General features: G+C 40.7%; 1 protein-coding gene across 1 annotated transcript; it reads right to left on the bottom strand.

Moving 5' to 3' along the window:
- Positions 1-11,997: 11,997 nt before the first annotated feature.
- spata4 (spermatogenesis associated 4) lies at positions 11,998-16,444 on the bottom strand. The gene is made up of 5 exons (XM_030794265.1): positions 16,344-16,444; positions 16,033-16,162; positions 13,705-13,823; positions 12,794-13,014; positions 11,998-12,077 (listed from the first exon to the last, which is right to left on the bottom strand). The coding sequence occupies exons 1-5, from the start codon at positions 16,442-16,444 to the stop codon at positions 11,998-12,000; spliced, it is 651 nt and encodes a 216-aa protein (XP_030650125.1).
- Positions 16,445-16,952: the final 508 nt, after the last annotated feature.

Genomic DNA, 16,952 nt, shown 5'->3' with positions numbered 1-16,952 from the left:
TTCAAAGACAGATGAAATATCAGGGTTAGAAGTGAACAGGAATGCTTAAATTATGGCTTAGAGCTGCTTTGACTCAGAACACATGACAGATTAACATATTTACCAAGGCCTTTTGCAAAACACCTATTTGACAAACAGATTAATGGATGAGAGACACACACACACATTGGCCGTTAATCAGTGTGTCAGTGAGTCTAATAATGCAGTGATGCATTGGTTTCACTGCCTCAGTGCAGTTTCACTGCCTCAGTGCAGTCCATGGCTGAGATCTGCATTTGGTGATTACAACATGAGTGTGTGTATGTGAGAAAGAGAAAGAGAAAGAGAAAGAGAAAGAGAAAGAGAAAGAGAAAGAGAAAGAGTGAGTCGGTGTGAGCGTGTCATTGTGTGCGTGTGTCTGTCTGCCGGTGCGTGCATGCATGTGCGTCTGCTTGTGTGTGTGCATATGTTAGGGTTGCCACCTTTTACATGGAGAAATAAGGGACCGCCTCGGGGGAAGGCTGAAATATAAGGAATTGAGCAATTTCACACTGTCAAGTCCACTCTGCTCGGACACGGGTAGCACCTGCAGCGTGCTGTTTAAAGTCAGACAGCCGTCCATGCAGCATTTTATTTTCCAATACAGGACAATTCTGTATTATAAGGGACAGGTGGCAACCCGTGCGTGCGGGCGCATGTGTAAATAAATCACGTGCACATCAGAGTAACACAATAGCAGCTGTGAGTCAAACACACTGTAAATAATGCTCTCTCACACATTATGCTAAAAAAAAACAGTGGGTCACTAACTATTCTTATCACTCATTTAGTCTGCCAAAGAGCCAGCCCTGAATCATATATTTATATTATATTATATTTATATCAGGGGTGTCAGGATAGACTGGTATTGACGATAACCGTGGTATTTAAAAAATGAAATACTGATATCGTGTTAATAATACACGTACGATAATATCATATAGAGATGCGTTTCCACGAGAAAATGCGAATGTGATTTCGCCACAGCATCGTCAAGTCTGTAGAAATACTCAATCTGTCTCCAGCTGAAGTGTAGTCACGGAGCAAAAGACCACTGAATCCTACTATCGACTGCCACTTTATGCAATCCCTCGTTGTAGCACTAGAGACCTAAAACTTGTGAAACATGAAAATAAGCATTTAAAAATGGCAGTTAAAAAAAAAAAATTCGAGTGGACCGATCAAACAAACAGCAGTCAACAATCTTAATATTCAAAAATGACAACAAATAGTCCTGAGTCATTCTATAATTTGGGGTTCATTTCATATCAACAAAAAAGTACAAAAACAATGTTCTTTCTCAGTAGAACAATCAGTGGTTCAAGTTAATATATTCCTTCAGCGTAACATATCCGCTAGCTGCAAAGCTTAAACATTAACAATTTTTTTTTTTTTTTAAGGGAAAGGATGTGTATTACTAACATGTATTATTATTATTTATTACTACTATTGTTTATTTAATACTATTTAAAACAGTTGGATTTTTTTTTAAATGTGTTGATGAAGGAGAAAGGGAAGGTGTGCCCATATGAATAATGTGTGTTGTGATATATGTGGAATGATAATGATTCGATAATGATGACTGATGATGTAGACTACTGGGTAACGTAGTTGACAGGTAACGTAGTTGACAATTTCCCTTTTTTGACCCATAATTTCAATGGTAGGCCTTGCCTGGCTGACCACATATCATTTTCTTGATCAGATTATCGTCAAATTTGAACACATCTATCTATCTATCTACCTATCTATCTATCTTTCCATCTATGCTGTCACATTTAGACACAATTTGCCACTGTGCCTTTAAGAGAAAAAACAGTTAGTGGGTGACGTAGTGATGTTCTTTGTCAGTTAGTACAGAGTTCAGGGAGAAGTGAAGAGGAAAAGAATCGTATGACCGAAAGATTCAGGGAGCTGAACTGTATCTTGGATGCAGAGTACTGATTAGGAACTTGACAGAAAAAGGTGGACCAGGTAAACTCAGGTCATTCTGGGAGGAGAAAGTACATGTAGTCCTGAAAAGAAAACATCCAGACAGTCCAGTTTATGAAGTAAGATCAGAAGATGGCCAAGGTCGCAACAGAGTGCTTCACAGAAATCTGCTGCTTCCCTGTGACTTCCTGCCGAAACATACAATACAGCAAAGAAAAGAAGTGATAAAAAACACAAAGAGAAAAAGCCGCCAGTGGCACCGATCACAGAACTTTCAGAGTCTTCATCTGATGGTGAAGAGGATGAATGGAGATATATCTCAGAATGGCCCCGAGAACATTCCCTAACACAAACCAAGGGCAACCTCAGAGCAGATGCTACACAATTCCAACAACAGACAGCATCTCCAGTACCTGAGGGAGACAATGTACCTAAAACCTTCAGATAGACCCCAGATGATAGACTGGGAGATCCCACATTTAACTGATTTTAAGTCTGTTAAATAAGAACTGAGTACGGGAAATGTAAGGTTCATGCCGTTTAGTTCGAGAATGAATATCTATGCTTAAATTAATTGATGTTAAATTCAAGGTAGTTGATTCAAATGTGTTTTAAAGACGTGTTTTGAGTTACTTTAAGTTATTTTAGGCCTACAAGATTAGAGGAAATCTGTTAACGTATTTAGAACCACACACTGAAGGACTGTTGATGCAGAAGTGATTGTTGGTGTGTTTATGAAAAAGGAATGGACTTAGAAAGACTTAAACCACGAGATAGAGAAAGTGGTTGGATTTTGAGTCACTGGAATTAGTGAAAGTGTGAGATTCTATGTGATTGTATTGCAGGTCAAAGGTCACACCTATGCCAGTCAAGAGAAGCTTCCCGTGGACACAGCGGAGTAAAAAGCTGGTTGTCGTAGTGCACAATGACACCCACTGTTTGACACGACATATAAGAGATGTATGTTATGTGAAATCTGTCATCAGATGTGTATCTTGAACACTGGACTCTTCCAACCTGTAAGCAATCAAACTGTTAACGCCGAGCGAACTGGGACTGGAAATGTCGGGACGACATGTAGTTGTGCAGGGGAGAGTGTGGTACACCTACACAAAATTATACTGTTTGTGTCCCCTCCAGGGTTTTGTAGATTTATCTATCTAGCTAACTATTTATGCTGTCGCATTTAGACACAATTTGCCACTGTGCCTTTAAGAGAAAAAAAAAAAAAACAGTTAGTGGGTGACAGTGATGTTCTTTGTTAGTACAGAGTTTGGGGAGAGGTAAAAAAAAAAAGTTTGAGTGTGAGGAACAGAAATGTCGTATTGAAGATTTCTGCACTGATTCAGAAAAGACGTACTACTCTCATCTTGGACATCACTTTACTCAACACTGTAACACAATTGAATTGAAATCATTAAAAATTGTAAATTATAACAATGTAACATAGTTGGTCAATTAATACTCATTGACAATGTGCTATTCTAGATAAAATATTAAAAAAAAAAAAAAGGACAGTCAGTGTGTTCAACATGTCCACCACAGAGGAAAATGATATGATTCTGGTCACATGGTATTGGGACAAACCATTTGAGTTGCAGGGTGGAGTTGTTAGTAACACAGCTGACAGAACTTTTGCGGACATCAGTAAATTAAGATATTTAAGTGTGTCACATTGCGATAATAGGGCTGAATACAAATGCAGGTCAGTGGTTGCGTTATTACTAATAAGCATAACAGTATCAACTTAGAGCCATTGTCATGCCGGTGGAGTGGTGCAGGACCCAAGTGCAAGGACACAATGGTGGTGACAAAACAGAGAACTTTACTTAAAATGAAGATCAAAATACAAGTACAAACTGAAACAAAAGGTGCAGCGTAACAGTGTGCTAAATACACAAACAACGATAGACAAAGTACAAGGCAAAACAGGATTGGTTGAAACCAACAAGGTTAATAATGAGACAAACAGGAACAGGTGAGGGGCAGAGACAGACACAGAACAAGAGCACAAAGACATATCAAACTAAAAGTCCAAAATGAAGTGCAGGCTGTGACAGAGCCCCCCCTTAAGGGACGGCTCCCAGACGTCCCCCAGAACAAAAAACACAAGTCCAGAACAGACCGGGTGGGTGGGGGGGGCACACAGAGGGATGACCGAAGGTGCTGCAGCAGACGGGCCCCCTCTGCGGCCGAGCAGGTGAGGGGTTGGCTGGAACAGACTTTCCAAACCGGCAGAGGAACAGGAACGGAGCAGACTCTTCAAACAGCCTCAACGTCGGCTAGAGGGCCGAGCTGGGTCGGGGAAAGGGCCTCTGGAACAGGACAGGGCGTCAGCATGGGAGCCGACCTGGACCGGGAAAGCGGCCTCAGGAACAGGACAGGGCGTCAGCATGGGAGCCGACCTAGGCCGGGAAAGCGGCTTCGGGAACAGGACAGGGCAGCGCATCCTCCACGGCGCGCTGGGCAGCGCATCCTCCATGGCGCCTTCGGAGCCACTGCTTGAAGGTGCTTCTTATCGGGATACAGGGGGCCAGAGACAGGACCCAGAGACCCAGGAACGGACGCAGCCCCAGAGATGGTTGGACCCAGCACCACAGTCCCTGTGGTGCCAGGATCTAGGACTAGGAGCCCCCCCCCAAAAAATTCCCCCCCCCGGGTTAGGAGCTGGAGAACCTGCCGGGAGAGGGAGCCCCGCCGCCCCCAGGTCCAGAGCCGGAGTTGTCTCTGCCTTGGGGACTGAAGTGTCTTGCTGGGTCCTTGGAGTGGTCTATCGTTCTGTCACGCTAGTGGAGTGGTGCAGGACCCAAGTGCAAGGACACAATGATGAAGGTGACAAAACGGAGGACTTTACTTAAAATGAAGATCAAAATACAAGTACAACCTGAAACAAAACCGATGACAAAAGGTGCAGCGTAACAGTGTGCTAAATACACAAACAACGATAGACAAAGTACAAGGCAAACACTAGGACTTAAATAGAAGGAGAACTAAACAGGGCAAAACAGGATTGGTTGAAATTAACAAGGTTAATAATGAGACAAACAGGAACAGGTGAGGGGCGGAGACAGACACAGAACAAGAGCACAAAGACATATCAAACTAAAAGTCCAAAATGAGGTGCAGGCTGTGACAGCCATCTTCAGGAAAAGGGCAAACAAAAAACCAACAGGACGTGGGCCTCGCACCAAACAAAGCAAAACAAAGAAACAGGGAAAACCAAGGAGTATTAATACACAGCTAAATGAGGGAGACTAACTGAAAGCAGGTGGAGTGAATGAACTTAACAGGGCTAAACCGACAGAACTCAAACAGGAATGAACCAAGGAACCAGGAAGTAAATAAAGACTTAAACCATAACTGACCACAAGAGGGGTGAAAAAACAAGAGGACCTAGAGAAACAAAGAGGGACCGAGAGGGACAGAAGGGGACAGGGTGTGACAAAATGAGAAAATAAATTTTAAAAATATTTTTCTTTAGTATTTAGACTTTTGAAATAAATAAAATAAATAATATCATCAGTGGACATGGAGTGTACCCCAAATTATAGAATGACTCTCTGTACTTTTTGCAAAGAGCCAGCGATTCTCAGCGACAGACAGCAATGCACTGGCTACATGAAGTTGTTTACCCAGCCGATCACGAGCTTTGCTGACAATTGTCAGGTAATGTACATTAAGCAAGCACATCAATAACTAAAAAACAAATAGTACTGTTACAACATTAAGAGAGTTCCATTACATTCGTACATTCGTTCAACAGTACATTACATCATCTCAGGTCGCTGCTTGCTTGATGCTACAGCTTTCCTACAAAATACCAACCATGCATGTCGACCAATCATTACAACAAACAATGTGACGCACCTTGTTTTTCTGCTGGGTCCTGGTGACCCCCGGTTACATTCTAAATGGGATATTAAGCGATTAAAAACAGCAATTAAAAAAAAACACGAGTGGACCGATCAATTAGCTGTATACAAGCACACTACTAGGCACTAGGAAGGACCTATTACCGCTGGAATGGGATCAATATCGTGAACACTGCGGGAGTAGAGGTGCAAGCTCCCTGCAAGTGATTTTGCTCCTGTTGACATTGTATCGATGGCAGATGTTGGGCCTTGGGGATCTTTTGTTTATTTTGTTTATCAGTTCATCTGGTTGCCTTTTCACCATCCATTAAGTAGTGTAATTGTTCTTTTCGTACGCTTTTGTACAGTTATGGTTACAGACTACCTCACTACACTCGCATCCTTGAGTGTAATTAATTTGCCAAATAGGAGACAAAACACACAATAATCAAATTTAAAGATGGATTTGAGTGACAGCCTTATTAGTAGTATTTTGTTCAATTTTCTATAGATATCACGATAATGTAATTATCATGAATTCTTTTGGCCAAGATAATCATGTAGTGAAAATCTGATTACATCGTGACAGCCCTAGTGTGTATGTATGTATGTATGTATCTATGTATGTGTGTATATAAATAGGATGGCATTGTCATATGGTAAACGGTAAGCCTGGTCACAGAGAGATTTCTCACAGGGCTCTGACACACCCACACAAACACACACACACACACAGGCACGCATACACAGATGACAGAAACAGATGTTTAGTTTAGTATGAAGTTTAGTATGTGGAATTCAAATGCCTGAAAAAATCCTTTTGCTGACATCTCTGACAGAAGACCAGTTAGAAACAACAGACACAAACATGGGCTGTCCGAAATAGCATACTAGTGTACTGCATACTGCATACTGGCCCAGTATGTACTGTGTACTGCACACTACTCCCCACCCTTGTATACAGTATGGTTTGCAATTATGAGAACTTTCGTGTAGTGTGCTACACGTTTGCTATCGGTGGGCTATTTGTTCTGTTAAAAATGAACAACACTGGACTACGACAAATATCTATGAAAAGTAGCCCGAAAAGAAAGCGTATGTAGACTTATTACACCAAAACATGCAACTGATACATTTACATTTGGAAGTGCAGCTGTAGTTGAAGTTGAAGCCGCCTCTGTCGTTGTCCGCCTTGTTTTTTTTAATTTTTGACAGTTGGACATCACCGCATTGCACCATGGGATGCTGCAGTACCTAACGAAGTGAGCTCCGGTTGTATACTGCAAATTTTCGCCAGAGAAGTACATCATCCGGGTAACTGTCGTGTACTGCAAAATTTTATTTTTCATGTACTGCACACTACTTTCTACTTTTACGTCAAGATCAGTATACGAGTAGTATGTAACATGCCATTTCGGACGAAGCCATGGTTTCTCATGGCATGTAGCATTTAGCATTACTGACTGTTCAGTGTTTCTATCACTCAAACTTCAACTTCAAAATACTCCACTCAGATCTCATCTCCTGTAAGGACTGACTCCCTGTGACCTTCTATCCATGTATTCAGCTCCTTATAGCACTACACACTGGACAGGTTTTATCATCTGCATCCCCAGTATATCTATAATCTGTCTGTCCTCACATGAATGAGACTTTCCCTCCAGAAAAAGCCTATAAAAGAAGAAGAAAGAAGAAAAAAAGAGCAGGAAAAAGGACATATACTCCACTCTGCAAACACTCAAACATTTCATTTGAACTAAATGAATTGTCCTCTTAATGAACCATTATGGACTAATGAATAAAGACTAAAATAATTAATCATAAATGTCTTTAGTTTGGGTGACAGAAACAAATTGTTAACATTCAGTACCATCATGTGTCATCATGTGGGATGCAATGTAAGAGACAGGTAAGTTTTTTTGTTTTGTTTTTTTACTGTGGTGTGTAGTACAGTGTAAGAGACAGGTAACTTATAGTTTTTTTTACTGAGATGTATAGTACAGTGTAAGAGACAGGTAAGTTATGTTTTTTTTACTGTGATGTGTAGTACAGTGTAAGAGACAGGTAAGTTTTTTTGTTTTGTTTTTTTTACTGTGGTGTGTAGTACAGTGTAAGAGACAGGTAAGTTTTTTTTTTACTGTGGTGTGTAGTATAGTGTAAGAGACAGGTAAGTTATGGGGTTTTTTTACTGTGATGTGTAGTACAGTGTAAGAGACAGGTAAGTTATGGGTTTTTTTTTACTGTGATGTGTAGTACAGTGTAAGAGACAGGTAAGTTATGGTTTTTTTACTGAGCTGTATAGTACAGTGTAAGAGACAGGTAACTTATAATTTTTTTTACTGTGATGTGTAGTACAGTGTAAGAGACAGGTTTTTCCTAAATCTACTCCCAAAAATGTGCAAATGAAAATATATATGCACTCTAATGCAGATGTCATGTGTCCAGTACAAAGCCAAACGTGTGAGTGTAGATAGTGGGTATATTTTGTTTGTCATTTGTAATTAATTGAACTGATGTTGTCTAAAGAGAGAGAGAGAGAGACCCTGCTTTTTCATTAGACTGCTTCCAGAGGCTGTAATGCTGGGAAAAGGGTTTTGGGGGGGGTGTCAAAGGAGAGAGGAAGGAAGGGGGGGGGGGGGGTTACAGAAAGACACGGGAGGTTTTTATTGGGGAATCCAGAGCATATGACCTGAACACTGACATCCAAACCCCCTTTGCTATCCATGTCACCGCATGAGTGTGAATAACCCCCTCTTAACACGCGCGCGCGCGCACACACACACCCTGTTTAGCAATGAGGGCACAAACGAAAAAACATACAACAGATGGTTGAGCTGTCTGGTAGGGTTTCTAGCCGTCTACACGCAGTTAGCTGGCATCGGAACATATTACACACACAAAAACGGCTGCATGCGTGCACATGCAGGCGGCAAAAGCCTACAATACATCCATCGTCTTCTCCTGTTCACTCTTTCATACAAGCTCCTTGTTACCATGGAAACCGGCCGGAGACGGTGGCTCTCCGAGCACAAATATGGAATGTGTGCGTGCGCACACAAACAAACACGCAGAGTACACCACACCCTCATACCGCGGTGCGTTAGGTGTTTTTCACTGGATATTATAGCAGGATGGAGATATGTGACAAGCATTTGACTCAGTGGTGACAACCTGACCACGCTCCACAATGATGTTGTACTTTCCATGCTGTCGTCATTATCGCTGTAGCGCTGCTAGTGTCTAATACCACCTAATTTCATGTGAATATTTATAACGCACAGAAAGAACAATGTACCCAAGAGCGAGCCTTCAGAAAGAGAAACTGACTCCGTTTGGATAGCCATGGCAACAAGGTCTGAAACGAGTCACACGAGGAAAACACACACTGTATTTGAAATTAATAATGCGCACACGCGCACACACACACACACACACACACACACAGAGAGAGTTTCTTTAAACCAGTTTAAACAAGCCTGTCATCAGTTTTCATCCAGAAACCAGTTTATCATTGTCCCTGTACCTTTCCTTCTTTTTTTCTTGTATGCATACTCTGTCAACTTACTACACAACAAAATGATTAGTCTTGTGTTGAACATAGGAAACATACACTGTCTGCCATTCCCTGCAACACTGAATATGGACGGAAAAGTTCTCGGATAATATTTTAACTGATGCAACCTAACGAGACGGCCATGGAAATTTCGTAGTAACATCACAAATGAAAGTTTTGTATCAAATGTCCACACACATGCACAAGTTAAAGGCACACAGTGAAATTAAATAAATGATTGACTAATTTGCAAGTGCACAGAAACCAGCTTGACAGGTACATGTGAATATGATTATATACACCACACACACACACAGCCCTTGACCTTTTACTATTGGAATATTGTGGAGTATCACGGCTTTGTCAATTTTATACACAAAAAAACAGCAATCTACCATCAACTGCTGTGGTTAACTACAAAAGATAACCATAATTTAAAGTGGAAAATGGCCAAAACCCAAATACAATGGTCTCAAAGAAGTGAATTAGAAACACGGTTGCTTTCACAGCCAGCGATAACCGTGATGGAACAGCTGACAGTTCTTCACATTCACAGAAAAAAACGTGGTTTTAAAAGGTATGGCACTTAAGTCTGGTCTCTCACACAACAATTAGACTCACAGTAGTTCTACACTAAATCTAAATCTGAATGGAGGGTGCTGTTCAGTTGACTAGTCTAAAATCACTGTCTTGGTATCTGTTTCTTCAGTGTCAAGTTAAAACAAAGGCTCCACAGATCTTTGAGAAGATCCATATGTATTTAATGGAAATGTTCATCATTTGAGCTGAGTTTCATACTGACAGGACAGTTCAGTTGGTGTCACAGCAGTGCTCACTCTCTCTCACAGGGCCTGGTTCTGGTATGATGGGAGACACCACAGACACTGAGGAGGGAAAAGAGAAATGAGCATTAGGGTTGGGTTTTCTCACTCCAAAAGATTTAATGCATTGTTTTATTAAGAAGAAGAAGAAGAAGAAGAAGAAGAAGAAAAACAGAATTAGTGCTAAACTTGTGGAATGTCTTAGATCAAGTTTCAAAAATAATTTACATCACCAGCTTGAGAGTTGAGAGCTTGTGTGAAAATACAGAATGTGGAAAAGATCATGGAAGCATCCAAGTAATTTGTACAGTAATAAGTAAGAGGGACTAATACACACAGTAATATGTAAGAAGGACTAATACATACAGTAATATGACAGAAGGACTAATACATACAGTAATATGTAAGAAGGACTAATACATACAGTAATATGTAAGAAGGACTAATACACACAGTAATATGTAAGAAGGACTAATACATACAGTAATATGTAAGAAGGACTAATACACACAGTAATATGTAAGAAGGACTAATACACACAGTAATATGTAAGAAGGACTAATAGATACAGTAATATGTAAGAAGGACTAATACATACAGTAACATGTAAGAAGGACTAATACACACAGTAATATGTAAGAAGGACTAATAGATACAGTAATATGTAAGAAGGACTAATAGACACAGTAATATGTAAGAAATACTAATAGATACAGTAATATGACAGAAGGAGGGGCGGCACGGTGGCACAGTGGGTAGCGCTGTCGCCTCACAGCAAGAAGGTTCTGGGCAGCCAGGGTCTTTTCTGTGTGGAGTTTGCATGTGCTTCCCATGCCTGCATGGGTTTCCTCCGGGAGCTCCGGTTTCCTCCCGCAGTCCAAAGACATGCAGGTTAGGCGAATTGGAGACCCTAGGTATTTAAGAGTCAGTCTAGACTTTGGCCTCAGAACGGTTTTCATCCGTCTGGGAACGTGTGATTTTTCAGTGTGCGTAATGTGCACTGGATCATAAAAGTAAAAGTAAAGTAAAGAAAAAGACTGAACAGAGGAGAAAAGACTGAGGGGACACCCATAAGACCAAATGACTTTTTCCCACTGCTCAAAGATCCAGTTTCTTCCCACCGTTTCTTCCCACTCGAAGGTACAGTTTTTTCCGCTGCTCAGGGGTCCAGTTTTTGTTGCCCAGCAGTTTGTATGTTTTTGCAGGTTGTGGTTATAGGTTTGGGTGAGATTAAGTCACGGATCCATTCAGTTCTCATGTCATTCTGAGGCTGCTGTTTTGTAGCGTTTAGTCATTATCTTGCTGAAGTGTTTGCCTACTCCCTCTCTGTGCTAACACTGGTTACACTTCTCCCTGAGGCACTGTCTCCATGTCTAGCCTACACACTTCCTCTGACCACCTCATAGAACTTAACGGTTTAAGTGACCTGTACAACTGACAAGTGGACATGACCACATGACTTCTGTCAAAATCCCTAAAACACTACAATTTAATCCCTAAAACTGCTTTAAGGACACCTACTTCAAAGTGCAGATTATTAGTGCTCCGTGGTCATTTGCATTCAGCTTCATATGAGGAGATGTGTATATATAAAAGTCCTTTATCACCCAGTGTTTCCACTATTTTAACCACCTCCTGTAAGCAGTCATTTAAATGGACTATCAGAAGCTAGTGATACTGTGAACATACTGTGCTCTCCAAACTGGAACCTCTGAAATTTACAGACATTAATACAGCCAAAGAGAAATTTTAGCCTTGTTTTCAGGACCAGGTGTGGGAGGTTTGCTCTTACTGGCTGTTCTGACGTGTCCAGTCTTCGTGTTCAGCTCAGGTCACTGCGGGGGTCAGAGGGCGGGAGTCTGACTGCCCGCTGGCCCAGAGTGGGCTTCACATTAAAGCGCTCTGTGAGAGAGGATCAGTGGGTCACTCAGAGGTCACATCAGGGCAGAGTGGCCACAGTGATACATTCACATCTGGATTAATGTACCTAATTTGCTTATGCTGAGAGATGTGTTATTTTTCATATCACACATCTGTAGGCATTAGCTGACATGGAGTAAGGAGTTAGGTGACTTGGATTTAGATGACTTGGAGTTAGGTGACTTGGATTTAGATGACTTGGAGTTAGGTGAGTTAGGTTTAAATGACTTGCTCAGATACATACACGCAGAGAACTGGCTTGCTGTTATTCGGCTGTTTCCATCACCTCTACAATATCACTACCATTCTATAACTGAGCAGCAACAGCGCTGGAATGAGTTTCAAAGTGGGGGGGCCAGAACACGGGGTAAACCCAGACCTGTAGGGGGGTCCAGGGACATCCTCCCCCAGGGAAAATATGCTTAATTCTGGCAGCTAAATGCACCATTTTCCCACAGTTTCAGACAGAAACGGAAAGCCTAAAGGCAGTGGCGTTACCAGGATGTCGTAACGTATGCTACACATGACTGAGTATTAGGGCCACATTGAGGAAAAAGAAATTCTTAGATTTCGAGAATAAAGTCATAATTTAGGTATTCAAGTGTGGTTGCCAACATGCGATTTCCCAAATCAACAAAATAGATTGCACAGCCAATGTAAGCTTCACCCTTCTTCTTAAACATTATTCAGCCACTCACTTGGGTCCTGACTCCTCTCCCTCCTCCTCTGCTCCAGGTGTCTGTGCATGATAGCCTGGACCTTGTTCTGGTTGGTGGCGAGGCAAGGTTCGGCCAGAACCTCGCTCAGACGCAGGTTGTTCTTGATGGCTTTGGAGGCGGTGGATCGCGCCACTGTGGGCAGCTGCTCTTGGTAACTGCTGTCTGTAAAGTCTGGCTCCCCCTTCTGGATGCATGTGATCCTGCAAGAAACAGAGCATCTATGGATTACATCTTAGAGTTTTCTCCAACTCTTTAAAAACTCAAACTGAACCCACAACAGTACAAATCTGAAACAGAGCTAGGGATATTGAAAAATCACATCATGGTGTAACTGACTTTTATATATTCACAATATTATGATAAACAAATGACAAACAGTTTAATTCACCCACTGCCCTCTGTTACTTTCTATTTATTAACAGCATCATGTGTGTAACCTGTGTGTAATCTGTAAACATGAATATATTTCATGAATATATTTCATTCTATACAAATGAAGAGAGTCAGTCTGTACTGCCTTACTTCCCAGGCCTAAACTAAAGCTACATTCCAAAAACAGTCCCCCCTTTACATTCCGTTTGAAAATCAAACTGATCTTACATAATGAAGCTCTGCCTGTGTAGCTCAATAAGGACTCCGCATTCTTTCCAAATTTACAGACAGAATAATTATGTCCTAAATTTACATGACAAAATGATTATGTCCTAAATTAGTAATGCAGGCCCCAAGCCTTTCTAATTAAAGAAATAAATTCATGTGAGTTTGACCTGTCCATCACGACTAAACATTTGGACAGTCCATGAAATGTCCATCGTTTAAAACTCTATCCATTCCGCCTGTAATAAAAAGCAAAAAGTAAAACGCTAGTGATGTCAGACTGCATAGTCCACCTTCTGTTGGTCAGAGCGCTGTATATGTCCTGCACTAGCATCTCGGCCGCTCCTGGTTTACAGTGCATGGTGCCGTCTATGACTTCCTTCAACAGACTGATGCGTCGTTTCGCCAGGACCTTTTTAAAAGTAGACAAGGATGTCTTAGGACACTAAAACCTAGAGCTCACCATAAACATAAAAAAAAATGCATTAAAAATGCACTTTTATCTGAGAATGGAGGACGGAAGCCCAATCTGTCACCTTCTGGCCTGTGACTTAGATGGGCAGACGTGCTTTATGACCAGTGTTGGGGGGTAACGAGTTACAAAGTAACATGTCACTGTAATTATATCACTTTCCTCCATAACGAAGTAAAGCATTACAGTCAAAATTTCAGTAATCACAATAGAATTACTGGATTATTAAAATGTCCTTTACTGCGTTAAACACGCTGTGATGCTTTTTCTGTTAAACAGTAATTTTGCGTTACGGTTTCGGTTACTATGGCGATTTGTAGTGCTGTTGTATACATTAATGAGTTTCGTTTTCACTTCATAGTGAGTCGGTGAATGTGAATGTACCTCGTGGTTAAAAATAAATATTTTATTGCGCGAGCCCTGGAGACTATTCGTCTGTAATTAACATGATTATAAGTTGTTACAGGGCAGTTGTGAATTATACGTAGCACTAAACAACACCAGATAAAACGCTGGAAAAATGGTGGTATATCGTAGTCTGTACGCGTAAGCTGGCTACGATGTAAGTCTTCGGTTTAATGTGATTGTTTATTTAATAGTCGTGTATGCCGGTATGTTTTCTGTTTGTATTTTCAGTTTTACAACAAATCACTGCTTCAGTAAAATAAAGAAAAGACACACCTTGGTCTTTATTTAAGAGTGCTAAATTGTTCGCTAGCTCTGCAGCATAGTGACGCACTGTGAGGACAGCATACACGTCTTTTCAAAAGAATGTTTTTCGCGCTGAATATTTAAATTTAACTTACACAACGGACAGAGCCGGCTCTGACAACGGATAGTTCCGGTCCTTGGTGCTAATTGGTCAATACAGTGTTCCAGCGATGTTAAAATAGCCTACCTGATTGCAGAAGCAGCTATGAGGCAACACACACCTCAAGTGCGTTCAAATTCGGTAAAGAACGTTCCAGGCGAACGGTTTTTAGGTCAGCATAACGACATTTATCCTCTAGGCAACTAATAACATCCAAAGTATCATTTCAAAATTTAAATACCTAACGTTGCTAACGTAGGATTGGACAGTGGCTATTCTAGGGAGGGGCTCAGCGAAAGGTCAATTGTGTATCTATGACTACCCAATGTCACTAAGGAGAGATTGGATCCTTGACAGTAGCTCCCGTTAAATGGAACAAGACCGACAACTGGTCAGTTAGCCAGCTAGCAAGATGTGGTACATTTGAGAAAACCCGAAAATACGGTGTAGCCAACCAGAACAATAATATGGAGAGCTTTAATGTTACTTTTAATCACAAATACAGATAACGCAGCTGTCGGCTGATGATGATACCAAAACGTAGTACTAGCTACCTCAGAAACTGCGGGTGGTTAACCATTGAAGCAACAAGTGACAACATCCCGATTAATGTAGCTATACTATAGATATCGTTAAATGGCTAAACTCGTGTGTTTATATTTTTTGTCGCTGGTCGAAAATGTGAACTCATGAAAGAGGCCACGCTTTACAGTTATTTAAGAGCAGGTAAGGAGTGTTCTTAAGCACGACGCAAAGCTATTGCATTGAAAATAAAGTAATGAGAGGATTATGATATGTGTTCTTGTATTTTTATGTGGTAAACTGGGGAATTTGTAGATTTAGCGAGTAACTCGAAAGTAAAGTAATGAGTAGTGTAATTACTTTTCAAAAGGAGTAACGAGTAAAGTAATCCCATTATAATTTAAAGCAGTAATTGGTAACTTATACCTAATTACTTTTTTGAGTAACTACCAACGCTGTTTATGACAGTAGAAAAGACAACCGAGACGGAAATCAATGTCAGAACTTCACAAATTATTATTATTATTATTATTATTTCATTTTGGAAATTTAAAAATGTAGCTGATAATTAAGAAAAACAAATAATTAACAAATAATTCTTGAACAGACAGAATTACCTGACAAACACCGTTCTGCAAGAGTTTTATGAGTGTTTGCTAACTGAATGTCGCCCTCAGACGAGATGTGGCCGGAGAGTAGTGTACTGGTGACAGATAAAATAGTTTGCTAACTTAGCTATGTACTCGGGAGTGGTGTGGCTGGGTAATGGGGTTTACGGTCGACCAATACAGTTGTTCATAAAGTCGGCGCTCTCACCCTCTCGATTTGAGCCCAGTTCCCTTGCTTGGTGGCTAGTGACATGCCATTGTCGTAGGAGTGCATGGGGAAATCCTCTGGATAGTACCAGGAAAATATTTCAGCCACAAGGTAGCCATTAGCAAAGTCTCTGGAGAAAGATGAGTTTGTGTTTATTGATTTTCTTACGAAGCAACTGTGAATACTGTATGATCACCATGTAAACTGGTTTAACACCATAACTGTTGCGCAATCGGCTAGAAAAACCGACCTTGCTAACTTGCAATTACGTAGAGCAGACGAATGTACGAACAGCTTTGTAGGTTGCTTACCTGCGCATGTTCTTCGGAGAAAACGACAAATCAAGACTTTGCAACCACTTTAGGACTTCACGAGGTATTCCTGTCTTTTTTGGAAGCTGTGAATATGACATGACTGAAATTTAATTTTATGATAAATAGGAATGGTTTTCACACTGACTCCCGGAGAGTCGCCTATAAAGTCCATTGTTTACGATTCCATGGCAACATGCTCTCGGCTTTCGAAGTTCGGTCTGCTGTCACCAAAATCTGGCTAGAATCATTTAACGTATTTCTAATTTAATATGACTTGAGGTATTCCTAATTGAAATCTCTATGTCTAATTGAAATTCTGTTGGAATTTACATGGGGATCTCAGTGTTCTGGGAGTGTAACAAACTATAGCCTAGATACCGCTCAAATCTGTTTAGAAAATTCAATTTCCTGTCTACATCATAATTAAATGTCAAACATAGAAAAGATGTACTTTGTTAAATGTAAAGCCAGACACGAAATGTATTTTTATTCTGGGAACCAGTGTCTAAATATACAAAAGTAATCACAAAAAAAGTTTATTTGAAACAAGTACAAATACAAGAAGACGATACAACTATACAAATAAGATCTCATTCCAAGTTACAA

This window comes from Chanos chanos, chromosome 1 (genome assembly GCF_902362185.1).
Source record: "Chanos chanos chromosome 1, fChaCha1.1, whole genome shotgun sequence".
Lineage (NCBI taxonomy): Eukaryota > Metazoa > Chordata > Actinopteri > Gonorynchiformes > Chanidae > Chanos > Chanos chanos.
This window is presented reverse-complemented; position numbering and strand designations above follow the sequence as displayed.

Bases quoted from the DNA above. Each gene is read 5' to 3' on its own strand.
- spata4 (XM_030794265.1), bottom strand. From the start codon at position 16,444: ATGTCATATTCACAGCTTCCAAAAAAGACAGGAATACCTCGTGAAGTC. The intron at 13,015-13,704 runs GTGGACTATGCA...TGTTTCTTGCAG, and splicing joins AGCGCTCTGACCAACAGAAG to GATCACATGCATCCAGAAGG. The intron at 12,078-12,793 runs GTGAGTGGCTGA...CCTCTCTCACAG, and splicing joins GGAGAGGAGTCAGGACCCAA to AGCGCTTTAATGTGAAGCCC.